The sequence below is a fragment of the Podarcis bocagei genome (genome assembly GCF_964188305.1).
Source record: "Podarcis bocagei genome assembly, chromosome: 7".
In the NCBI taxonomy this organism is placed as follows: domain Eukaryota; kingdom Metazoa; phylum Chordata; class Lepidosauria; order Squamata; family Lacertidae; genus Podarcis; species Podarcis bocagei.
In genome coordinates, this window is record NC_138132.1 from 94,310,927 (window position 1) to 94,336,837 (window position 25,911).

The following is a 25,911-nucleotide window of genomic DNA, read 5'->3' on the forward strand; positions in this document are numbered from 1 at the left end:
AGAGCCACCCTTTCCCAAGGTTCGACCGGAGTTTGCAGCGGTTCCAACAGTCCGGCCGGCGGTCTGTGCACTGGTTTGGCCCTCTGGCAGGTGTCACACCTCGCCACGTAGTCTGCGACCTCCCCTCTCATTCCAGGCCACCAGAAATCCCTGGCTACTAATTCCACCGTCTTCTCCTTGCCAAAGTGCCCGGCCGTGGGCGCGTCGTGCAGCTGCTGCAGCACCTTGGCGCGAAGGTCGTCTCCCGGCACGTAGATGGCCCCTTTACGGATGAGCAATCCATCTCGTAGCTGGAAACCGTCGGCCACAGCCTTGCCCCTTTGCACCTCTGCCATCTTTGCTTGCGCGAAGGAGTCATCCTGCAACGCTCGTCGCACCGCCTCCAGGTCCACGGTGGCCGCGGCGCACGCCCATACTGTTGGTGCGAAGATGTGCATGGCTGCCGCTGGCGTTGCGTCCTCCAGATACTGTGGCTTACGGGAGAGGGCGTCCGCCATGATGTTAGTGTCCCCCGGGACATACTCTATGCGGAAGTCGAAGTTCGCAAAAAACTCAGCCCAGCGTATCTGCCTCTGGTTTAGGAATTGTGCCGTGCGCCAGTGCTCCAGATTCTTGTGGTCCGTGCAAACCTGCACCGTGTGCTTGGCGCCGATCAGGAAGTGCCTCCACGCTTTGAACGCTGCATGAATGGCCAGCAACTCCCTGTCCCAGATGGTGTAGTTCTGCTCGGACTTGCTGAGCTTCCTGGAGTAAAACGCTCCCGGTCGCCACACCCCCTGCTGGTCCTTTTGCAGCAGGACCGCCCCCACGGCTCTGTCCGAGGCGTCTGTCTCCACCCTCATCGGCCTGCTGGGGTTGACGTGAAGCAGCTGCTCTTCCGACGCGAAGAGACGCTTGAGTGCCTGAAAGGACTGCTCCGCCTCCTCTGTCCAAACGAACTTCTTTTTCTTGGAGCTAAGCGTGTCTGTGATGGCCGCTGTCTGCATAGCGAAGCCCTTGATAAACTTGCGATAGAAGTTCGCAAAGCTGACAAACCTTTGGACCTCTTTCCGGTTGCGTGGGCTCTTCCAGTCCAATACCGCTCGAACCTTGGCGCTGTCCATGGCGAGCCCCTTGTCAGACAACTTGTAGCCCAGAAAATCCACCTCCGTCACGTCGAATTGGCACTTCTCCAGCTTGGCGTAGAGCCTATGTTGCTTTAGTCTGGTCAGCACTTCCTTGACGTGCCTGTCATGCTCCTGCTGCGATTCCGAAAAGATCAGGATGTCATCTAAGAAACAGACGCACGTCTTGTAGAGAAGTCCCGCCAACACGTGATGCATGAAAGCTTGAAAAACGTGGGAGCCATTTTGCAGTCCAAAAGGCATAACTCTGTATTCGTAGGTACCCAGTGGCGTGAACATGGCCGTCTTCCACTCATCTCCCTCCCGCATGCGAATGAGGTTGTACGCCCCTCGCAGGTCTAATTTGGTGAACACTTTCCCCTTCCGCACCTTCGCCAGGAGGTCGTCGATTCGGGGCATGGGGAAGTCCGACGGCTTGGTCACACTGTTTAAAATGCGATAGTCCACGACCAGTCTTTTTTGGGGCGTGTCTCGCTTTTTAACAAAGAATACAGGACTGCCCCCCGCTGCCTTGGACTCTCGGATGAAACCGCGCTCCAAATTATGATCGATGAACTCTTTGAGTTCCTGCAGCTCGTCCTCCGACATGGAATACAGTTTCCCTTTAGGCAGCGCCGCCCCCGGCAGCAGGTCAATTTTGCAGTCATATGGTCTGTGAGGGGGTAGCCTGTCCGCCTCCTTCTCGCAGAAAACTTCCAAAAATTCTGCGTACTTGTGGGGAATCGCTTGCAGCGTGCCTAGCAGCAGCTGTGACTCCTCTTCCTCTCCTTCCTGCCGGTGCACGATGCAGTGTTCAGCACAAAAGGAAGAGCCGAAGACCAGCTGCCTCTGGTACCAAGCCAGCGTTGGGCTGTGCTTGTCCAGCCAACTCATTCCCAATACAATGGGCGTATCCGATAGTTGAGTGACATTGAAGCTGATGATTTCCCTGTGATTCCCAAGTCGCATCGCCATTGGCGGCGTCTGCTTCACCACTTGCCCCCCTAGCAACTCCCTGCCATCCACCGTGACAACCTGCAGGGGCAGTGTGGCCGGCAGCAACTGTATAGCGTGCTTGTCGACAAAGTCCTGCCCTATAAAGTCCGCGTTGCTGCCCGAGTCCACTGTGATGGGCACGTCCATGGTGATTCCATTGGGCAGCTGGAGAGATGCGGTGAGCCTCACCACTGGTTTGGGCGGGAGGGGGTTCACGGGCTGTAAAATCTCTGGGGACTGCGGCACTAACACGTCTGGCTGGGCCCCAGGGCCTCTTCCTCCAGCCAGACTGCTTCGTTTCCCTGCTGTGTTTCTCCTTGCTTCGTTGCTGCAGTCACCATTGCCGAGGCTGCAGTGAGCTTGTGGAGCCTCTGGGGACACTCTTTCGCCATATGCCCTGGCTCCCCACAGACGTAACACTTCCTGTTCCCTCTAGGAGGCTTCGCTTTCACTGCTGCCGGTGCTAGGGCTCTGGTTGCTGACTGAGCCCTTGCACCTCCAACCTCCATAGGTTCGGCTCCTCCTCCTGGCGGAGGCGTGGATTGCGCCCGCGCTGCTTCTCTGGGAAGGAAGGAGGGGCCCCTGGCTGGTTCGCGCCCTCCACGCCCTTCGTCCCTGCTCCACGGGCGTTCTTCCAGCCTCACCCCCACTGCCAGTGCCCTCTGAACGACCTCCTGGGTGGTTCGGGGTCTCTCCCCCCTTGCGATCTCATCTTTAATCGAGCTGTGCAACCCCTCCCAAAAGAGGTCTCTTACAGGGGCCGAATCTCTGTCCCACTCCAGGGCACTGACCAAGGCGAAAAAGCGGGCTTGGTACTGCCTGACGCTGGCCCTCCCTTGTCTTAGCCCATGCACCTCCTTCCGGGCAAGATCCACGTCAATGCTTGATAAAAAACACCCATCCATCGCTTTAATAAAGGCATCTGCATTCTGGAGCGCCGGATCCTTATCTCTCCATAAATTGCGTAGCCATGCTTTAGCATCCCCATGCAAATGAGACATGATGAATCCCACTCTCTCTTGCTCATCTCTAAAGTCTTTATGCAGCAGTTGCAGTGCGCACAGTACGTCTGCTCTAAAGTTGGGATACTGTTGCAGGTTCCCATCGAAGTGAGAGACCAGCCCGCCTGTTCGTCTCGCCAACCCAATTCCCTCCTGCCGGGGTGTCTGCTTTGTCAGCACGTCTAACCTGACCTGGAGATCCCTGCAGGCGGCAGCTGCCTCCTCCTCTCTCTTCCTGGATGCGAGAGCCTCGGCAGTCAGTTGTGACACTGCTTTTCTGAGTTCCTCTATCTGCTGCTCAGCCGTCATGTTGTCTGCCGTTTGTGAGCTAGCTAGTAGGCACCTGCTTCTCTCCTCTCCTCGAGGCTGTAGATGCCCACAATTTTTGTGAGACGGAGCTTACTGTCAGAGCTGCTTCAAGATCCTAGCTCACAGAGGATCACGCTAGCCAGCGGTCATTAAGTAAAAGTCTTTATTGAGTTACAGTTTCCATTCTCAAGCTGCTACTTGCAACTCTACGTCTAATGGCTAGATCGGCGAAGCTCCGTCTGAGTCTCCGCCCCTTGTGCACCAACTTAATATCCTAGCCCTGCTCCACCTTTTCCGCCTGACTGTCCTCCTCTGGGTCCCTCTACCCCCCGGGGTTTCTTCCTTCCTGGATTCTTCTGACGCTGACCCGGACCCTCCTGCCTCCTTGCGCCGGGCTTTAGGACCTGGTTCCCTTTCCGGGCTGCTTACTGCGCCGCCTTCCTCTGCATTTGAACTTGGCGCGCGCGCCCAGCCTTCCACTTTCCTCTTAACCGTTTCTTCGCTCCCCGATGGAGGTGTGGCCACTCCTGACTCATGCCCTCCCTCCTGTGGTGAGCTGCCAGCGCTTGCCCCCTGGCTCCCTCCTTCTTCCCTGCTCCCTGGCGGTGACGCTGGTCCCGATTTCCAACTGCTCTCCCCTGAGTCCCCTCTGGCTCTATCTTCCTGGGGTGCCCCCCTAGACTCCCCCCTTGCCCTGGCCACTGGTGCTCCTTTCTGTGAATCCTCTGATTCACTGGAAAGACTAGGAGATCTCGGGTCGTCGTCATCACTCATCTTTTCTTCTGCCTCCTCCCCTTCGCTCTCTGTTTCCTCCCTTGGCCTTGCCTCTGCTCCTAAACCCCTGACACGCGTCATGAATACATTATGAAAAGGTGGGATTACATTAATTAGCATTTTAGGATGAGGGAGGGGGGACATGCGGAGCGGGAAATATACATAGATACACATTTATTGAGTACCGGTGGTGGCAAGACAATGGGTCAGAGATATGCATCGTCTGCCACCTAATATTGCCTAGAGGAAAGGTTTGGCGAAAGGATCTGACAGGATTAAGAAGTTCCTGCGTACGTGACCTGTCGCTTCGGGGATTATGGAAGTAGGGATAGCATCATGGAGTCCACGGGGAACTGAGTTGAATGACACCGAGAGTGAAGAAATTGGAGTTACGGTTGATTTTATATCAATTTCAAAAGATTTCAATGATTTCAAACCCATTCTGTACTATAGGGCAAAAGCAGAAACAGAATGGATACATTGTAACAGGATTTTGACAGTTTTACGAGGTCCCTGGTTTCGGATCCATTGTTCTCGCCGTGGGGGGGGGGGGCCGTCAGCAGCTTGCCAGGGGTGAAATGAGGCGTGCAGGAGCTCCCTGAGCTAGCTTCTGCAGGACGAATGCATGGCTGTGATTGGCTAAAGCGGGGCCATAGGAATAAGCGGAGCCTCGGATGTTCCTAGAAGGAAGGGGGAAAGGAGCCCCCCCCTTCCGTTCCGTATCACACACTTCCTAAATGTTCTTATTATGAGCAACATCAGGGGGAAGGCAGGGGACAAGTTATCCCCCCACACTTGCCAGACTTACGGTAAGTCATACTAATCTTTTTCTTTCAGAGAACATCTCACGCACCTAGAACTCTTCTGTGCCTCCCCAATGCACAAAAATATTTTCTGGTGCCACCACTGGTTCTCATACAGTTACTGGCACACACAAATAATCAAAGCATGCTTTAAAAAGCACATTTATAAATAAAATATATTATGAAATCTGTGTTTAACTATAAACCTTCATGCAGCTTGAACAGGACATGGGGGTGATGCAGATTAAAATGCATATGCCTAGTCTTCATTTGGCATGGTGATAACACATTTCATGTCATGGCCATAGCCAGGATTTATTTTAGGGGAGGTAGGCATTTGGGGGGGGGGGGTCAGAACCAAATTATCTTCAATGCAAATGGTCAGTTAGTTATTTTTATTTATTTACTTGATGGGGCAGCTGCCCCCCTGGCTATGCCCATGTTTCATGTTAACATTTGGATAAAATAGATTTGTTTTTTAAATCACTTTCACAAGCCTACCTTGATTTAGTGCCTCTTAACTAAATACTCTGGAAAAAAATGACCAAGCACTTCAGACCAAATACTGTACCTATATTTGATAAGCAATGCCTCATTGCAGAAGGAGCAGTCACAATACAAGAGATCCCGGCAATTTCACTGTTAATCTGGCCTCTGTGGTTACTGGGCGTTGAGCTCACAGTCTGATGTCATTGCTGTAACTTGAGCCTTCAGCGTTGCTTTCAGGTTTTGCTCAGAATTGCCTTTAAATAGCCCTGCCCAGACTGAGAGTTCTCCGCAGGAGCTCCAGGGAAAGACTGCAAGGCAAATCCCGTTGCTGCCTCTGACATCTGCGAAAGCAACGAGGAACCCTCAGGTGGGCAGCATGTCCAGCTCCTTGCGGGTGAGTCCTTCTGTCCACGGCTATCGATTTGACACGGCCTTGCGCAAGAAAGCGGTGGCCGACATCTTTGAAAGCCTGGATCAAGAGTCACTGCAGAAGCTCTTCAGGGACTCAGGAGACCAGAAAGCAGAGGAAAGGGCCAAGATCATCCTGGCCACCGACCAGGACCTGGATGAGAAAGCAAGGTCGCTCATGGCTTTGAAGCAGAGGACAAGAGAGAAACTCTTCCAGTTCCTGAAGATTGGGAAACACACCATCAAAGTCCACTGAAGCTCCTTTAAAAGAGAGGACGGGATGAAAGGAGCAAAGTTATTCAGCCAGACTCCTCACTTTTGAACAAGAGCACCTCCAGCTGCTTTGAAACTGGTGTGGCAAGAGATGCTGGCAACATCAGTCAGGGGGATTCAGCCCCATTTTTGCACACTTCAAAGTTCACAGCAAAAGACTTCCTTGGTTGACTCAAACTTGCATGCTGGAGTGAGTAAGGGAATCGGCCTGTGAATAACTGAGAAATCCAGCCACAAGTCACGGGGATGGAGCAGGCGGTGAAACAGTCACTGGTTCAGACTCAACTTTTCCTGGCTAATGAGAGACTAGATTATTTTCCTTCTTAGCTGCCTGTTTGGCAATCTGTCCTGACACTTCTTTATTGAATGTGCAAAGCCTTCCATAAGCCAGAAGAGCTCCCTGCTTTCTTCTGGAACAAAAGGGAATGGGGGAATGATCAGTAACTGCCCGTTTGCTTTTGTTGAAAAGACACACCATCTTAGTGTTTAAAGTACGTGCTTTCTTTTGCTTACGTGCAGTTCACAGAGCAACTCTGTTGCATGAAGCAACTCTGTTAGTCTTACAATGACTTTTACAAGCAGAAGTGAGTTGTTCAACTAATTGCACGAAATATGTTTTTGTTGTTATTGTTTAAATGTAAAGTTTTGTCCTGAACTTATTGAACAGACTTACATTCTCTTTGGAACATTGAGTTCTTTTTTTGCATCAATGGCATTTTTTACTTTTTTTACTTTTTGTAAAGAATTTAACTGGCAACCAGCTATGGTGATATTTTATAATAATGCCGTAAGTAATGCTCCCATTGATTTATTGCACATTCAGAGCAAATAAATTATAAAGTTGGTATAAGTGCTCATGGCTTGAAATGCTTTACTGCAACCAAAAATAGGGATGGCATATCCATGGCACCTACATTCTCTGCCCCTTTTTTACTTACTCCCTCAACTGATGTCCATGCTTGCTAGGGGTGATGAATGCTAAAGTCTCACAATATCTGGAGGGTCACAGGTTTCCCATCTAGGACCAGGGCTTAATCCTAGAATTTATTTACAGTGCTAGGGCTCAGCTCTGAAATACTGTGTAGAACAGAGCTAGGAGTGCCTCTGAGCATGTGCAAAGCACATTCTGTTTACTATTGAGAAGCATCAGGAACTTTAGTGCACCAGAGGTTAGGGGTAAAAGTTTCTAGTTTGCAGACTCTTCCAGGTGACCATGCATTCAGGTAATTCGCCCCAGAGGCAGAATTTTATCAGTGGATCTTTTCAGCTTTTATTGTACAAAGTACCGTAGTTAATGTAGTATCTACCTGCCACCCCAATCTCTAAGTGCTGAGGGTTTCCAGAGGTTCCAGCTACTTACCCAGGGCCTGGTTCCCTTAGAATGAGGCACAGGGGAGACCTCAGTGTCTCTGGGTTATATGGTTTATTTGCACATATGTACAACTTGAGCCTACAGTGGAGGGGCTTTAACCAGCATTAACTGGTGTGTTAAAGGTCTTGCTTCTCCCATAGCCACAGTCTAGGATTCAAACAGAAATCAAGCACGGTTCTCACTCTCTGGCTTCTGCCTGCAGCCTGTTTCCAGCTATCACACACAACTCTAGCTTTTTGTATTTCTCACTCCCCGCCAGGCGAGGAAAGGGGCACACCCATTTGCCCTCTGGCACAGAGCAACCTCCTTTGTTGTACAGTGGTACTTCGGGTTAAGAACTTAATTTGTTCTGGAGGTCCGTTCCTAACCTGAAACTGTTCTTAACCTGAAGCACCACTTTAGCTGATGGGGCCTCCTGCTGCCGCGGCACGATTTCTGTTCTCTCTTTTTTAAAAATAATTTTTATTCATTTAAAAACATTTATATTGTCATACATTTTACAAATTTCCATCTCTTATACAATCTTTTGGACTTCCATCAGCTCCTCTCCCGTCTTTATAGTTTCTCCTGCATTTCTTAAATTTATATTACCTTTTAAAATCATAACCAATATCAACCTTTTCATTCAATAAGGCAATAATTCAAATTATTCCCCTTACAAAACTTCCTGCAAACCTACAAATGTAATCAGACACGATTTCTGTTCTCATCCTGAAGCAAAGTTCTTAACCTATTTCTGGGTTAGCAGAGTTTGTAACCTTAAGCGTCTGTAACCTGAAGCATCTGTAACGAGATACCACTGTACTAAGGACCATACACCATACCGGGGTCAGCAAACTTTTTCTGCAGGGGGCCGGGCTATATTTTGAAAAAACAACCCCCCACCGATTCTCCCCTCCCTTCTCCACAGCACCGGATGAGCCCCAGTGGCTGCTTACTTGTGCCTTGCGAGCAGCAGGGGCTGGCGGTAGTGGCGGTGGAGGAACGATGAGTGGCGCAAAAGGGCTGGCTCTGGAGAGGGGCTGCTGTGCTTTAAATGGCGCTCAGCCAACCTCAGCTCCTGTGCCTTGCGAGCGGCAGGGGCTGGCAGCGGCAGAGGGACGATGAGTGGTGCGAAAAGGCTGGCTCCAGAGAGGGGCTGCTTAAAATGGCGCTCAGCCAACCACAGCTCAACAAAGCCCAGCCCCCTTCCTCCTCTAGGCAGGGCGGGAAGAAGCCAGGAGGAGGGAGGGAGGAGGCACTGCCGTGGTGTGTGTGTGTGTGATAGCCCGAATGATCAGAATCCCCAAGCCGATCCACACAGTGAATCCTGGACCATCCCGCGGGCTGGATCCGGCCCTCGGGCCTTAGTTTGCCGACCCATGCACTATACACCATACCTAGGTAGTACTTAGGTGGCTACTACGACCCTTATCTCACAAACAAACCTGCCTGGCTAGCTCCTCAATTAGATTTTAACCCTTACTTGATCCAGGACCCCCACTCAATGCACAACAATGCTTTTATTAGGACCAACCTGTATATGTGAGCTTTTGGGTTACAAAGGACTATTATTGAGGATGTTATCCTCAAAACTTAATCTAATTCATAGAATAATAGAGCTGGAAGGGACCACAAGGATCATCTAGTCCAACCCCCTGTAATGCAGTAATCTTTTGCCCCATGTGGGGCTCAAACCCATGATTAAGATTCTTGTGTTCTACCAACTGAGCTATCTCTCATTCTTTTTTCTTTTGGGGACCGTTTAACAGTGTACATAACTGGTTTTTGCCACTAATCATACCTGAAACAGAGAGAGATTTTTCACACTTTATGTGGCAGCAAACTCAGCTTTGGAAGTTAAATGTATGCTTGACTGGGAGTCCATATCCTCCAACATTTCCAAACATAATAGGGACATGCTTGTGACATCCCTCTTCTCATGCCAAGGATCACCCCACCCCCACCCCTGTTGCTATCTTCTCTGCTGTATATTGAGTCCACGTATGCTGTAAGAGCCTTTCTCCCACTGATTTAACATGGGTGTTCTTCAGGTTAAACATATGCTAAGGGGAGATGATTTCCTACAGTACTGTATATTATCAGTAGAAGTGAGTGAGATTCTCTATCCCCCCCAAAAAAAAATAATTATTGGTTTTTACAATATTATAAACAAACAAACACACAAGACAAACAAAAATAACAAGCATAAATCATAGCCTTATTGAAAATTACAGTTATTAACTTTGTTAAATGACTTCCTCGCTTCCCCTTGGTTGAATTTCATTGCATGTCCTTGTAACGGTTTTCCAAATCCCAATTTTTTGAAATTTAACTTAAACATTAACATCCTTAAATCTTCTCCTTATAGAGTTAAACATATTAATTTATCACTTAACATAAATAAAATCCTAAGCCCATTAAGTATCTGCAAGCTATTTCCGGTGTGTATCTGAAGAAGTGTGCATGCACACGAAAGCTCATACCAAGAACTAACTTAGTTGGTCTTTAAGGTGCTACTGGAAGGAATTTTTTTATTTCCGGTTAGTTTAACTTAACAAATTTAACTAAATAATCATTAAATTTATTCCATTCTTCCTGATATTCCTCCTCCTTCTGGTCGCGGACTCTTCAGGTCAGGTCGGCTAGCTCTGAAAAATCCATCATCTTCATCTGCCATTCTTCTACTGTTGGTAATTCTTGGGTTTTCCACTTTTTAGCTAACAAAATACAAGCAGCAGTTGTGACATACAAAAATAATTTAACATCTTTATTTGGCAATTCCAAGCCTGTTATTTCAAGAAGAAAGGCCTCTGGTTTCTTTATAAATGTATATTTCAACATTTTTTTCAATTCATTATAAATCTTTTCCCAGAAGTCTTTCACCTTGGGAAAGGTCCACCACATATGATAAAATGTTCCTTCCTTTTCTTTACATTTCCAACATATATTGTCACAATTATGATATATCTTTGCTAATTTTACAGGAGTAAATTCCATCTATACATCATCTTCATTATATTTTCCTTTAACAAAGTACATGCGGTGAACTTGACCCCTTTCTTCCACAAACTTTCCCAGTCTTCAAACATTATATTATGTCCTACATCTCTTGCCCAATCTATCATCACAGATTTAACTTGTTCATCTTTTGTATGCCACTCCAACAAAAGCTTGTACATTTTAGATAAATTTTTACCTTTAGTATCCCACAACTCCGTCTCCAACTTGGATTTTTCAAAAGCAAAACCATTTTTCTTATCCAGTTTATACAATTCGTTAATCTGGTGGTAATGTAACCAATTTAGCTTATCTATAACTTGCTCAAATGGTTTTAATTTGTAACCTTCCTCTTCCTCTATTAATAAATCATAGTATCTCAACCATTTGGTATCCATATTTAATTTTTTCTGGGCCTTTGTCTCCATTGGTGAGAGCCATCTGGGCGTCTTTCTTTCTAAAAGATCTTTGTATTTTATCCAAACATTATACAACGATTTCCTAATTACATGGTTTTTAAATGCTTTATGGGCTTTTACCTTGTCATACCATAAATATGCATGCCAACCAAATATATTATCAAATCCCTCCAAATCTAATAGATCTGTATCTTCTAATTGCATCCATTCTTTAATCCAACAAAGTGCAGCAGCTTCAAAATAGATTTTTAAATCTGGCAGGGAGAATCCCCCTCTTTCTTTAGAATCCATAAGTAATTTATATTTAATTCTGGGTTTCCTCCCCTGCCAGATAAATCTAGAGAGTGCTTTTTGCCATTATTTAAAGCATTTCACATTATCTATAACTGGGAGGGCTTGAAACAAGAAGAGCATCTTTGGCAGCACATTCATCTTAATCACAGAAATCCGGCCCATTAATGACAATTTTAGGTTTGACCATACCTCTAATTCTCTTTTAATTTCATTCCATAATTTCTCATAGTTATCTTTATATAAATTCATTTTTTTTCCAGACAGGTTCACCCCCAAATATTTAACTTTTTTCACAAAATCTAGGCCCGGTTTTTCTTGTAGCAGTTTCCTTTCTTCATTATCCAGATTTTTCTCAATTACTTTGGTCTTGCTCTTGTTTAAAGTGAGTGAGATTCTCAATGCTTCCCTCAAATTAAGTTGGAAACTGCCTGAGTTCTTCAGGCAGCAAAAAAGATCCTAAAAATAACCCTGCTGGATTAGGCTAAAAACCAATTTAGTCCAGAATTCCTGTTCTCACACTGGCCAACCAAGTGTGAGAAGTCTGCAGCAGAACTCAAGCTTAATAGCATCCTCCTCACTTGTGGTTCCCAGCAACTGATATCCAGAGGCATATTGCCTCTGACAGTAGAGGTAAATCGGAAAAGTTTAGAATTTTTCTCTGAGCCAAAGGAGGGTCTTTGAAAAATTGTGCTCATCTCAGCAGTCTCATTCATCCCCCTCATGGAACATAGTTTCAAAGGGGTGAGATGGGCAAAATTGGGTAGGTGAAAGCAGAAATCTACCCCCTCTCCACTGATGACCCATAGAATTGTCCTTCTGCTCCTACTCCCTAATTATACATCTGTAGGCTCTTTACTGTTGTTTCACCTATGGGGAAGGTTAGAAATGGACTGCAGAGGGTGAATCAGGAGGACCCACAGGAGTTATTCCCACTCTCCAAATCTGCCCCTGCAGAGAGAAGGGCATTCTCCTGAGAGTTTTGGGGCTTGCTAAAGCTCACCTTTTGTTTTCAGATTAGCTCTATTGAGCTCCAGGTGGCATATTTCAGCAACTGCATTGGGTGTAATTATTGTAATTATTATTTATTAAATTTATATACTGCCCTACTCCTGGAGGTCTCAGGACAGTTCACAGACAGTAATGGCAGACTGTAAAATGCATAGTGCCTTGGTATTCATTTACACATTTACACATACATCTAGATCAATTTATGTTATCTACTCCCCCAATTCTGAAATTTAACTGGGGCTGGGGGAGAAAGAAAGCTTAGCAAATGAAAGCTCTAGCTTTAATATTTGTGAAAATCTTTTAAAAAACCTAACTTATGCATACAAGTTACCTTAGTAGATGCATTTTAGAACATGTTACTTGTCTGGAGAACTGCATTGCAAAATTCTAAGAAATGTGATTTTTTTTTTTAATAAATAATATTTATTGAGCTTCCAAAAATTTAAACATTACAAACAAAGAAGCAAAAAGAAAAAACAAATGAAAACAACACAATACAATAAAAAAACACCACACATAAGACAAATAAACAAAACAAAGACCATTTAAAACACATTAAACAATTTCAATGTCATATCTTTCGTTCGCTTATTTCCACGACTTCCTCACACCTCCCTTTTTGTATTCCACATCAATTAATTATTTCAGCAATTCCTTTCCATCTTCCTCTGTTTTCTATCCTATAATTATCTTAACACATTCTAACCTTATTTTGTTCCCTTTAATGCTCTATTGATCTATTTATACTTAATTCCTTATAGCATTTCTGCTAAAGCCATATAACTTCATTCCAACTGTGTTCTAACATTCATTAATTTTGCAATATTTCTATAAATAGTCTTTAAACTTCCAGTCTTCTTCCACCAGCTCTTCTCCCTGGTCTTGGATTCTGCCGATTCTCTCAGCCAGCAAAAAGCAGATTGTCAGGGGTTTAGGAGCAGAGGCAAGGCCAAGGGAGGAAACAGAGAGCGAAGGGGAGGAGGCAGAAGAAAAGATGAGTGATGACGACGACCCGAGATCTCCTAGTCTTTCCAGTGAATCAGAGGATTCACAGAAAGGAGCACCAGTGGCCAGGGCAAGGGGGGAGTCTAGGGGGGCACCCCAGGAAGATAGAGCCAGAGGGGACTCAGGGGAGAGCAGTTGGAAATCGGGACCAGCGTCACCGCCAGGGAGCAGGGAAGAAGGAGGGAGCCAGGGGGCAAGCGCTGGCAGCTCACCACAGGAGGGAGGGCATGAGTCAGGAGTGGCCACACCTCCATCGGGGAGCGAAGAAACGGTTAAGAGGAAAGTGGAAGGCTGGGCGCGCGCGCCAAGTTCAAATGCAGAGGAAGGCGGCGCAGTAAGCAGCCCGGAAAGGGAACCAGGTCCTAAAGCCCGGCGCAAGGAGGCAGGAGGGTCCGGGTCAGCGTCAGAAGAATCCAGGAAGGAAGAAACCCCGGGGGGTAGAGGGACCCAGAGGAGGACAGTCAGGCGGAAAAGGTGGAGCAGGGCTAGGATATTAAGTTGGTGCACAAGGGGCGGAGACTCAGACGGAGCTTCGCCGATCTAGCCATTAGACGTAGAGTTGCAAGTAGCAGCTTGAGAATGGAAACTGTAACTCAATAAAGACTTTTACTTAATGACCGCTGGCTAGCGTGATCCTCTGTGAGCTAGGATCTTGAAGCAGCTCTGACAGTAAGCTCCGTCTCTCAAAAATTGTGGGCATCTACAGCCTCGAGGAGAGGAGAGAAGCAGGTGCCTACTAGCTAGCTCACAAACGGCAGACAACATGACGGCTGAGCAGCAGATAGAGGAACTCAGAAAAGCAGTGTCACAACTGACTGCCGAGGCTCTCGCATCCAGGAAGAGAGAGGAGGAGGCAGCTGCCGCCTGCAGGGATCTCCAGGTCAGGTTAGACGTGCTGACAAAGCAGACACCCCGGCAGGAGGGAATTGGGTTGGCGAGACGAACAGGCGGGCTGGTCTCTCACTTCGATGGGAACCTGCAACAGTATCCCAACTTTAGAGCAGACGTACTGTGCGCACTGCAACTGCTGCATAAAGACTTTAGAGATGAGCAAGAGAGAGTGGGATTCATCATGTCTCATTTGCATGGGGATGCTAAAGCATGGCTACGCAATTTATGGAGAGATAAGGATCCGGCGCTCCAGAATGCAGATGCCTTTATTAAAGCGATGGATGGGTGTTTTTTATCAAGCATTGACGTGGATCTTGCCCGGAAGGAGGTGCATGGGCTAAGACAAGGGAGGGCCAGCGTCAGGCAGTACCATGCCCGCTTTTTCGCCTTGGTCAGTGCCCTGGAGTGGGACAGAGATTCGGCCCCTGTAAGAGACCTCTTTTGGGAGGGGTTGCACAGCTCGATTAAAGATGAGATCGCAAGGGGGGAGAGACCCCGAACCACCCAGGAGGTCGTTCAGAGGGCACTGGCAGTGGGGGTGAGGCTGGAAGAACGCCCGTGGAGCAGGGACGAAGGGCGTGGAGGGCGCGAACCAGCCAGGGGCCCCTCCTTCCTTCCCAGAGAAGCAGCGCGGGCGCAATCCACGCCTCCGCCAGGAGGAGGAGCCGAACCTATGGAGGTTGGAGGTGCAAGGGCTCAGTCAGCAACCAGAGCCCTAGCACCGGCAGCAGTGAAAGCGAAGCCTCCTAGAGGGAACAGGAAGTGTTACGTCTGTGGGGAGCCAGGGCATATGGCGAAAGAGTGTCCCCAGAGGCTCCACAAGCTCACTGCAGCCTCGGCAATGGTGACTGCAGCAACGCAGCAAGGAGAAACACAGCAGGGAAACGAAGCAGTCTGGCTGGAGGAAGAGGCCCTGGGGCCCAGCCAGACGTGTTAGTGCCGCAGTCCCCAGAGATTTTACAGCCCGTGAACCCCCTCCCGCCCAAACCAGTGGTGAGGCTCACCGCATCTCTCCAGCTGCCCAATGGAATCACCATGGACGTGCCCATCACAGTGGACTCGGGCAGCAACGCGGACTTTATAGGGCAGGACTTTGTCGACAAGCACGCTATACAGTTGCTGCCGGCCACACTGCCCCTGCAGGTTGTCACGGTGGATGGCAGGGAGTTGCTAGGGGGGCAAGTGGTGAAGCAGACGCCGCCAATGGCGATGCGACTTGGGAATCACAGGGAAATCATCAGCTTCAATGTCACTCAACTATCGGATACGCCCATTGTATTGGGAATGAGTTGGCTGGACAAGCACAGCCCAACGCTGGCTTGGTACCAGAGGCAGCTGGTCTTCGGCTCTTCCTTTTGTGCTGAACACTGCATCGTGCACCGGCAGGAAGGAGAGGAAGAGGAGTCACAGCTGCTGCTAGGCACGCTGCAAGCGATTCCCCACAAGTACGCAGAATTTTTGGAAGTTTTCTGCGAGAAGGAGGCGGACAGGCTACCCCCTCACAGACCATATGACTGCAAAATTGACCTGCTGCCGGGGGCGGCGCTGCCTAAAGGGAAACTGTATTCCATGTCGGAGGACGAGCTGCAGGAACTCAAAGAGTTCATCGATCATAATTTGGAGCGCGGTTTCATCCGAGAGTCCAAGGCAGCGGGGGGCAGTCCTGTATTCTTTGTTAAAAAGCGAGACACGCCCCAAAAAAGACTGGTCGTGGACTATCGCATTTTAAACAGTGTGACCAAGCCGTCGGACTTCCCCATGCCCCGAATCGACGACCTCCTGGCGAAGGTGCGGAAGGGAAAAGTGTTCACCAAATTAGACCTGCGAGGGGCGTACAACCTCATTCGCATGCGGGAGGGAGATGAGTGGAAGACGGCCATGTTCACGCCACTGGGTACCTACGAATACAGAGTTATGCCTTTTGGACTGCAAAATGGCTCCCACGTTTTTCAAGCTTTCATGCATCACGTGTTGGCGGGACTTCTCTACAAGACGTGCGTCTGTTTCTTAGATGACATCCTGATCTTTTCGGAATCGCAGCAGGAGCATGACAGGCACGTCAAGGAAGTGCTGACCAGACTAAAGCAACATAGGCTCTACGCCAAGCTGGAGAAGTGCCAATTCGACGTGACGGAGGTGGATTTTCTGGGCTACAAGTTGTCTGACAAGGGGCTCGCCATGGACAGCGCCAAGGTTCGAGCGGTATTGGACTGGAAGAGCCCACGCAACCGGAAAGAGGTCCAAAGGTTTGTCGGCTTTGCGAACTTCTATCGCAAGTTTATCAAGGGCTTCGCTATGCAGACAGCGGCCATCACAGACACGCTTAGCTCCAAGAAAAAGAAGTTCGTTTGGACAGAGGAGGCGGAGCAGTCCTTTCAGGCACTCAAGCGTCTCTTCGCGTCGGAAGAGCAGCTGCTTCACGTCAACCCCAGCAGGCCGATGAGGGTGGAGACAGACGCCTCGGACAGAGCCGTGGGGGCGGTCCTGCTGCAAAAGGACCAGCAGGGGGTGTGGCGACCGGGAGCGTTTTACTCCAGGAAGCTCAGCAAGTCCGAGCAGAACTACACCATCTGGGACAGGGAGTTGCTGGCCATTCATGCAGCGTTCAAAGCGTGGAGGCACTTCCTGATCGGCGCCAAGCACACGGTGCAGGTTTGCACGGACCACAAGAATCTGGAGCACTGGCGCACGGCACAATTCCTAAACCAGAGGCAGATACGCTGGGCTGAGTTTTTTGCGAACTTCGACTTCCGCATAGAGTATGTCCCGGGGGACACTAACATCATGGCGGACGCCCTCTCCCGTAAGCCACAGTATCTGGAGGACGCAACGCCAGCGGCAGCCATGCACATCTTCGCACCAACAGTATGGGCGTGCGCCGCGGCCACCGTGGACCTGGAGGCGGTGCGACGAGCGTTGCAGGATGACTCCTTCGCGCAAGCAAAGATGGCAGAGGTGCAAAGGGGCAAGGCTGTGGCCGACGGTTTCCAGCTACGAGATGGATTGCTCATCCGTAAAGGGGCCATCTACGTGCCGGGAGACGACCTTCGCGCCAAGGTGCTGCAGCAGCTGCACGACGCGCCCACGGCCGGGCACTTTGGCAAGGAGAAGACGGTGGAATTAGTAGCCAGGGATTTCTGGTGGCCTGGAATGAGAGGGGAGGTCGCAGACTACGTGGCGAGGTGTGACACCTGCCAGAGGGCCAAACCAGTGCACAGACCGCCGGCCGGACTGTTGGAACCGCTGCAAACTCCGGTCGAACCTTGGGAAAGGGTGGCTCTGGACTTTGTCACGGATCTGCCCAGCTCGAGGGGCAAGACGGCCGTGCTGGTGGTGGTGGACTTGTTCTCCAAGATGGCCCATTTCATTCCGTGTGCTAAGGTGGCCACGGCGGAGCAAACCGCCAAACTGTTCATAGACCACGTGTTCAAGGTTCACGGTCTGCCACGGTCTATTCTGTCCGACCGCGGGCGGCAGTTCATCTCGAATTTCTGGCAGAAGCTGATGGGCTTCCTAAACGTCAAGATCAACCTGGCGTCGGCGAGGCACCCGCAGACCAACGGGCAAGCGGAGCGGGTCAATGCCATCATGCAGCAGTACCTGAGATGCTATGCGAATCAACAGCCTGCGACGTGGGTGGATTACCTGCCGCTTGCCGAGTTCGCCTACAACAACACGAAGCACGTGTCCACGGGGGTCACGCCGTTCTTCGCCAACAACGGGAGGCACCCCAGAACCTTCCCGGGACTGGAAAGAATGGGGGAGGGGGAGCCGCAGACGGCAGATGCGTTCGCGTCGGAGCTGCAGGAAGTCCACGATCAGCTGAGGCGCCACCTGGAGCTGGCCAAACACGCATACAAGGTACAAGCGGACAGACACAGAAGGGTTGGCGAAGAGCTCCACGTGGGAGACTGGGTCTGGTTAGCAGCCCACGCAGTGCCGGCTAGGTCGTTGGCCAAGAAGAAACTAGGGCATAAACAACTGGGGCCCTACCAAGTCGAAGAGCAGGTCAACCCGGTAGCTTTCAGACTGGCACTTCCGGAGGGTTCCAGAATGCATCCGGTGTTCCACAGATCGGTGCTCACTCCCTACAAGGCACCGCACAGGTTCCAGGAACCAGGAACGGCGCCGAGTCCGGTCAGAGACAGAACAGGGCACGCGGGAGTGGCACAGAAGGAGCGCATCAACGAAGTCACGGAGATTTTGGACTCCAGATGGGGGGAAGAGGGGGTAGAATACTTTCTCGCCAAGGAGGGCACCCCGGCCAGTGCGAACAGCTGGGTGCCGGGCTACGCCTTGGACGAACCTCTACTCAAAGATGAGTTTCATGCCCTCTTCCCACATAGACCTATGCCAGCAGACTTTTTCGACGACTGGCTTTTCACGCCAACGCTTTCTGCCAGCACGTTCCGGGGGTTTGAATCGGATGAGGACCCGATACGAGACGCCCGTTCCCCGGAGGGGTCACCCTCGGGATCTGCCTCAGAACCCTCGTATTGGTGGGACGATAGACCAGAGGAGCAGTGGCGCAGGAAGTGGCAGGAAGGTCCAGGACGAGCAACGCCGCCAGGGGGAAGTGAGGGAGAAACGGACATGGACGTTTTCGGGGACGACCCTGGTTTCGAGCACGGCGGCACAGAGATGGAAGCGGAGGTGACCGTCGTCGACGAGAGCAGGAAGGAAGACCCGAGAGACTTCAGATGGAGGCCCGCCACGGGAAGCGAACGATATCCGACATTCGTCCCTTTGCAGCAGCAGCACCCAGCTCCAGCACCGGAAGGAGGGGAGGGGGGAATGGGGGGCTTCGAGGGGGGGATGGATGTCAGGGGTTTAGGAGCAGAGGCAAGGCCAAGGGAGGAAACAGAGAGCGAAGGGGAGGAGGCAGAAGAAAAGATGAGTGATGACGACGACCCGAGATCTCCTAGTCTTTCCAGTGAATCAGAGGATTCACAGAAAGGAGCACCAGTGGCCAGGGCAAGGGGGGAGTCTAGGGGGGCACCCCAGGATGATAGAGCCAGAGGGGACTCAGGGGAGAGCAGTTGGAAATCGGGACCAGCGTCACCGCCAGGGAGCAGGGAAGAAGGAGGGAGCCAGGGGGCAAGCGCTGGCAGCTAACCCTAGGAGGGAGGGCATGAGTCAGGAGTGGCCACACCTCCATCGGGGAGCGAAGAAACGGTTAAGAGGAAAGTGGAAGGCTGGGCGCGCGCGCCAAGTTCAAATGCAGAGGAAGGCGGCGCAGTAAGCAGCCCGGAAAGGGAACCAGGTCCTAAAGCCCGGCGCAAGGAGGCAGGAGGGTCCGGGTCAGCGTCAGAAGAATCCAGGAAGGAAGAAACCCCGGGGGGTAGAGGGACCCAGAGGAGGACAGTCAGGCGGAAAAGGTGGAGCAGGGCTAGGATATTAAGTTGGTGCACAAGGGGCGGAGACTCAGACGGAGCTTCGCCGATCTAGCCATTAGACGTAGAGTTGCAAGTAGCAGCTTGAGAATGGAAACTGTAACTCAATAAAGACTTTTACTTAATGACCGCTGGCTAGCGTGATCCTCTGTGAGCTAGGATCTTGAAGCAGCTCTGACAACGCGTAAAGTATATTCATGATGTAACTTGCGAAACCCAACCTTCCCATAATGTATTCGTGACGTTTCATGCACTGTATTCTGGGATATGGAGGGAAATTTCAAAAGTTCATGTCACCCCTTTCTCTCTGTTCAATCTCGCCTTGAACCTGTTGCGCAATAAACTTGGATCTTCTGCAGTTTGCTCCTGCGTCTGGCTGAGCTCATTTTCTTCCGCAGGGACCCACGGACTTAGTCCGATGAGCTGGGTGGCAGAGTAACCCCGCACCCAGATTTTAGCCGTAACAGTTGGCTGCCCAACGTGGGGCTTGCGGTTCTCCCGAGCTGCTGACTGGGGGCCCCGAAATCTTCAGCCGGCTCCGGGCCATTTTGCCTGGGAAGATCCTTTTGGACCCCCAGCCATCTTCCGGGCGGTAATCGAAAGCCCTAGGAGTTCAGCCGGGGAGCAAAAGAGGGATCCAGCCGGCTTATTCATCGATCCCGGGATCATCATAGAAGACGCGTGAGTATAAGGAAAAAGGAGAATCCAGTGCACTGGTGGGAAGGGGGTGGAATCTCCTGGCAACTGAATTCTCTGCCCTCCTTTCTATCGCTCCTTCTTGCCTTTCTCTTGGTCCGGTTAGTGAGAGAGACCGTGGACCGCTGCTCAACCCAAAAGGGGGGTTCTGAGCTCTATCTCTTTTCCTTAAAATCTCCAGCCAGCCGCACCAATTGGGAGCCCGAAAGTAAGACGGTGAGACCCGGCTTGGAAAGACAGCCGACTTTCCGCAACGGGCATCTCAGTTGAAAGCAAGGGGTTGGAGCTCTCTTTCCGAACTTCCCGAGCGCCCTTACGGAGGGGGCAGGAAGGGGTCTGCCTTTCTATCCCAATCCCAGCCGCACTGGTCGGTGCCACGTAACACGTGTATCGTGCGTGAGCCCGCTTCCAAAAGCAAGGGGGATTTTCAGTTCGAAATTCTTTCCAGGGACCACCCGATCTGGCACTGCATGGTGCGGGCGTCCAGTAGGGCCCCTTTTCCTGAGATGTGACGATAGGTAGGAGGTTGCCAGGAGGGATAGCCCATGAGGAATTGGGCAGGACCGGCAGAGTGGAAAGAGACCCCAGGTTATAGGAAATAAGGAAATAAGGAAATAAGGAAATAGGAAATAAGGAAATAGGAAAGGGAACGCAAGGAACCGGATAGCTAGAGCTCTCTAAAACCCACTAAGGAAGTTGCCAGGCAACTAGAAGCCCCTTCTCCTCTTTACTATACGTCAGTGTTTCCCAAACGTTTTTGGGCAACGGCACACCTGTGTACTAAAAAAAAATCTCGCGGCACACCACCATTAAAGCCCCGCCCCGTGACGTCAGCGCGCAGCGTCACGCCGGGAGGGACGCACAAAAGTGAACGTTTTTTCCCTCGGCAGCTCCTCTCAATCCGCCTCCGCGCAGGCTGAGGGAGGGAGGGAGGGGCGCGTGTGACTCGTCTCTGCTGGGAGACCAAACCCAGCGAGACAGAGTCGCGCGGAGGCGCCCAGGCAGCGCTGCCGGCTGCGAGGAGGAGCGCCAGGCAGCAGCAGGAGGCGCGGCCTCTCCTCGCCGCCCCCGCCCCGCCTCTCGCCGCCCGACTCGCCCGCCTCCCTCCAGGCATCTCGCGGCACACCAGCCGGTGTCTCACGGCACACTCGTGTGCCGGGGAACACCGGTTGGGAAACACTGCTATACGTCCCTGTACCAAACCCCTAGACATACCAATCCTAATCAACCCCTCTCTTTCCCCCTTCTCTATCCCAGACACCCCCCCCCCAAAAAAAGGGGAAAAAGCAAAAAAAAAGGCAACAACAGCAACGCATGCATCTATAAAGGGGTACCCAGTCAACCAAGCGTTGTGAGCCCTACCAGTTTGATTAACTGGTGGTGTGTTTGAAGAGGCAAGGAGGCTCATAAAACCATGTGGGACCTTCCTACTAATTTCACTTAATGAAGCCAAAGGTAGTGGCCCAACTCCTTGCAATAACCAACTAAAGGATGAGAATATATATGTTTACATGTTGTCTGTTATGTGTGTTGTCTGTTAATACATATATGAGAATATGTATGTTTACATGTTGTCTGTTATGTGTGTTGTCTGTTCCTTCTGTCTCTGGCAGACTGCCTTTCTTAAGTATGCATAGTTTAAACTGCAAGCTTGCTTCAAAATTTAAATCTAAGGAAGCCATGCTGGATCTTAGCAGTCCTAAATAAGAGAAGATGAGAATGAAGTGTGCAAATGTTTACCCCACCTCTTGCTTTGCCCCAACTTTTGAGATTGTGAGTCTACAGTCTTATTTTGGAAGGTGCCGATAGCCTGGTGTTTCTGCTGCAAAAGCCTAGTTGGGCCAACTGCTCTCTCGGGCTAGGGTGCAGTGTATGTACTTCATTGGGCATATGCCTATGGGAGTGTGGTGTTCCTTCTGGGAGAATTATGTGAGTCCAGTTTTAACTTTGATTTGGTTGGACAGAAGAGTTGTTGTAGGGCTCCTGATATCAGTCTCTGTGGGACGTCCTGGCCTCTTTTCTTAGAGGATGCCCCCTTGTTTCATTCTGTCTCTTTCAGGTTTTTTTTCCCCTTCTCCTTCTTATTCTGTGCCAGGTGAATTTACTCCCGAGTAAGCTTCCTTTAAAAGAAACTGCAAAGGTGGGGGGGGGCATAGATTAGGCTTACTATTCCTCTGCAAGTTCAGGAAAATTGTTCACTCTTGTATTCCTTTTAAACAAATCTATCTTAGGAAAAATGTTCACTTCAGTCTTTAAAGATAATTTATCTAGGAACTTTCACTCTTTAGTCTAAGGAAGTAAACTCTCACTCAAACTAGTTGGGTACTTTTATTTTCCTCTTCCTTAGTACATGATAGGCGCATGGTTTGTGATAGGCGCATGGCTTGTGATCTCTTCCCCAGTTGTGTCTGTGTACATAAGTATGTGTGTGTTTCTGGTAGTACAAATCTTGCTATGAACCCTGTATTTTAGGGTTGGACTAGATGACCCCAGGTCCCTTTCAACTTTCCCAATTTGTGGCTGATGAGTTGAAATTCAGCCCAGATTTGCTCTTTTTAAAAGGTGAGAGGTGAAAGCCATGATGTTTGAAGCAGAACTGGTGATATCAGGCATTTAAGTGATTACAGTGTTTATCATTTTGTCTATTATTTACAAAAATCAGACTTAAAAGTCTACTCAAAGTTTAAGCACATACAAATGGATAATCAAGTAGAATTAGCCTTGACCAATCCAGTTGTCTGCAAATGGTAAGGCTGAAATGACTGAGAATGTTTTAAAAAAATAAAATAAAATATTTTTTTTAAAAAAATTTTTATTGGTTTTACAGAATTTTAAAGAACAAACAAACACTTAAAAAGACATACAAACACGTATAATTTCATAACATTTTTTCATAAACCTCTTTTCTGAGACTCCCCCATACCCCCCCTTTCTGCATCCCAATGTCCATAATTTTATAGCAACTCCCAATTGTTGCTTTCCAACCTCTGTCATCTTAGTCATCTCTGTATTCTGACCTTATATCACTGTATCCCTTTGTTCCTAAAAACCACAACACTCTAACATTCAACAAGTTTATAATAGTCCTTAAGATAGCTTTTGAATTTTCTCCATTCTTCTTCCGCCGTCTCTTTTCCTTGGTCACGGATTCTGCCTGTCATCTCGGCCAATGTCATATAGTCCATCACTTTCATCTGCCATTCTTCCAGAGTGGGTAGATCTTGTGTCTTCCAATACTTTGCGATGAGTATTCTTGCTGCTGTTGTAGCGTACATGAAAAAAGTTCTATCCTTCTTTGACACCAATTGGCCGACAATGCCCAAGAGAAAGGCCTCTGGTTTTTTAGGAAAAGTACATTTAAGTACCTTTTTCATTTCATTATAGATCATTTCCCAGAAAGCCTTAATCTTCGGGCACGTCCACCAAAGGTGGTAGAAGGTACCTTCAGTCTCTTTACATTTCCAACATTTGTTGTCGGGCAAATGGTAAATTTTTGCCAGCTTGACTGGGGTCATGTACCACCTATAGACCATTTTCATAATGTTTTCCTTTAAGGCATTACATGCCGTGAATTTAATACCGGTGTTCCATAACCATTCCCAGTCAGCTGACATAATGTTATGACCAACATCCTGTGCCCACTTAATCATAGCCGATTTGACTGTTTCATCCTGTGTATTCCATTTCAGCAACAAGTTATACATTCTGGATAAATTCTTAGTATTGGGTTCTAGCAATTCAGTCTCTAGTTTTGATTTTTCCATCTGAAAGCCAATTTTCCTGTCCTGTTTAAAAAACTCCATTATTTGATGGTATTGAAACCAATTTTGTACTTTATGTTTCAATTTCTCATGACTTTGTAATTTCAACTTATCTCCATCCTGTTCCAAAATTTCCCAATACTTCGGCCATCCGACCTCCATATTGAGTTTCTTCACTGCCTTGGCCTCCACTGGTGACACCCATCTAGGGGTTTTATTTTCCAACAGATCTTTATATCTTATCCAAACACTGAACAATGCTTTTCTAACAATGTGATTTTTAAAGACACTATGCAGCTTGATTTTGTCATACCATAGATATGCATGCCAACCAAAAGCATTGTTAAAACCTTCCAGATCCAAAATGTCTGTGTTCTCGAGGAGCATCCATTCTTTCAGCCAGCAGAAAGCTGCTGCCTCGTAGTACAATTTTAAGTCCGGCAGGGCAAAACCCCCTTTCTTTAGCGTCTGTCAATATTTTAAATTTAATCCTGGGCTTTTTGCCCTGCCAGACAAATTTCAAAATATCTTTCTGCCACCTCTTGAAACATTCCATCTTATCAAGAATCTGCAAGGTCTGAAACAAAAATAACATTCTAGGCAATACATTCATTTTAATCACTGCAATTCGGCCTAACATTGACAATTTCAAATTTGACCATATTTCTAGATCTTTTTTAATCTCTGACCAACATTTTTCATAGTTATCCTTATACAAATTCGCATTTTTGGATGTCAGATAGACCCCTAGGTATTTCACCTTCTTGACGACCGTCAACCCTGTCTCCTCTTGGAATTTCTCTTTTTCCATATCTGTTAAATTTTTCCCTAGAACTTTGGTTTTTTGCTTATTCAACTTGAATCCAGCTACCTGGCCAAACTGTTGGATTATTTCCAAGACCTTTTTTGTACTAGTGTTTGGCTCTTGCAAAGTCAATACTAGGTCATCTGCAAATGCTCTTAACTTATACTGTTTAGCTCCGACCTGCACTCCTTTAACCTGCTGGTCATTCCTAATCATATTCAGCAACACCTCCAGAACTGAAATGAAGAGTAATGGGGAAATTGGGCACCCCTGTCGTGTTCCTTTTTCTATCTTAAGTTCCTCAGTTACTACATTATTTACAATCAATTTAGCTTTTTGTTCAGAATATATTGCAGCTATACCATTCTCAAAACCTTGGCCTACCCCCATCCCATGAAGATTCTTTATCATAAAGCTCCAAGAAATATTGTCGAAGGCTTTCTCCGCGTCCACAAAAATCAGTACTGCTTTAGTATTTATATTCACCTCTAGCTTTTCCAAAATGTCTATTATATTCCTTACATTGTCTGCTAGGTGTCTTTTTGGGAGAAAGCCTGCTTGGTTCATATGAATCTTCTCCATCAGCACTTTTTTAAATCTTTTTGCCAAAATGTCTGCAAAAATTTTGTAATCCACATTAAGTAGTGATATTGGGCGGTAGTTCTTCAGTTGAGTCTTTTCAGTCTCTGTCTTTGGTATGAGTGAAATATATGCTTCTTTCCACGATTCAGGTGCCTTTTTTCCCTCAAGGATCTCATTACAGACTTCTTTTAGCGGCTGAATCAACCATTCCTTCAGCGATTTGTAGTATCTTGAAGTCAGTCCATCTGGTCCTGGAGATTTGCCCAGTTGCATATTCTGAATGGCAGCTGTCAGGGGTTTAGGAGCAGAAGCACGGGCAAGGGAGGAAACAGAGAGCGAAGGGGAGGAGGCAGAAGAAAAGATGAGTGATGACGACGACCCGAGATCTCCTAGTCTTTCCAGTGAATCAGAGGATTCACAGAAAGGAGCACCAGTGGCCAGGGCAAGGGGGGCACCCCAGGAAGATAGAGCCAGAAGGGACTCAGGGGGGGAGCAGCTGGAAATCGGGACCAGCGTCACCGCCAGGAAGCAGGGAAGAGGAAGGGAGCCA

General features: G+C 48.7%; 1 protein-coding gene across 1 annotated transcript; it reads left to right on the forward strand.

Moving 5' to 3' along the window:
• The first annotated feature begins 5,715 nt into the window (after positions 1-5,715).
• On the forward strand, positions 5,716-7,006 carry TCIM (transcriptional and immune response regulator). The gene has a single exon (XM_081203481.1). The coding sequence runs from the start codon at positions 5,852-5,854 to the stop codon at positions 6,137-6,139; it is 288 nt and encodes a 95-aa protein (XP_081059607.1). The 5' UTR covers positions 5,716-5,851; the 3' UTR covers positions 6,140-7,006.
• Positions 7,007-25,911: the final 18,905 nt, after the last annotated feature.

What these genes read in the sequence shown, in the direction of transcription:
- TCIM (XM_081203481.1), top strand. Translation starts at nt 5,852, where the DNA reads ATGTCCAGCTCCTTGCGGGTGAGTCCTTCTGTCCACGGCTATCGATTT.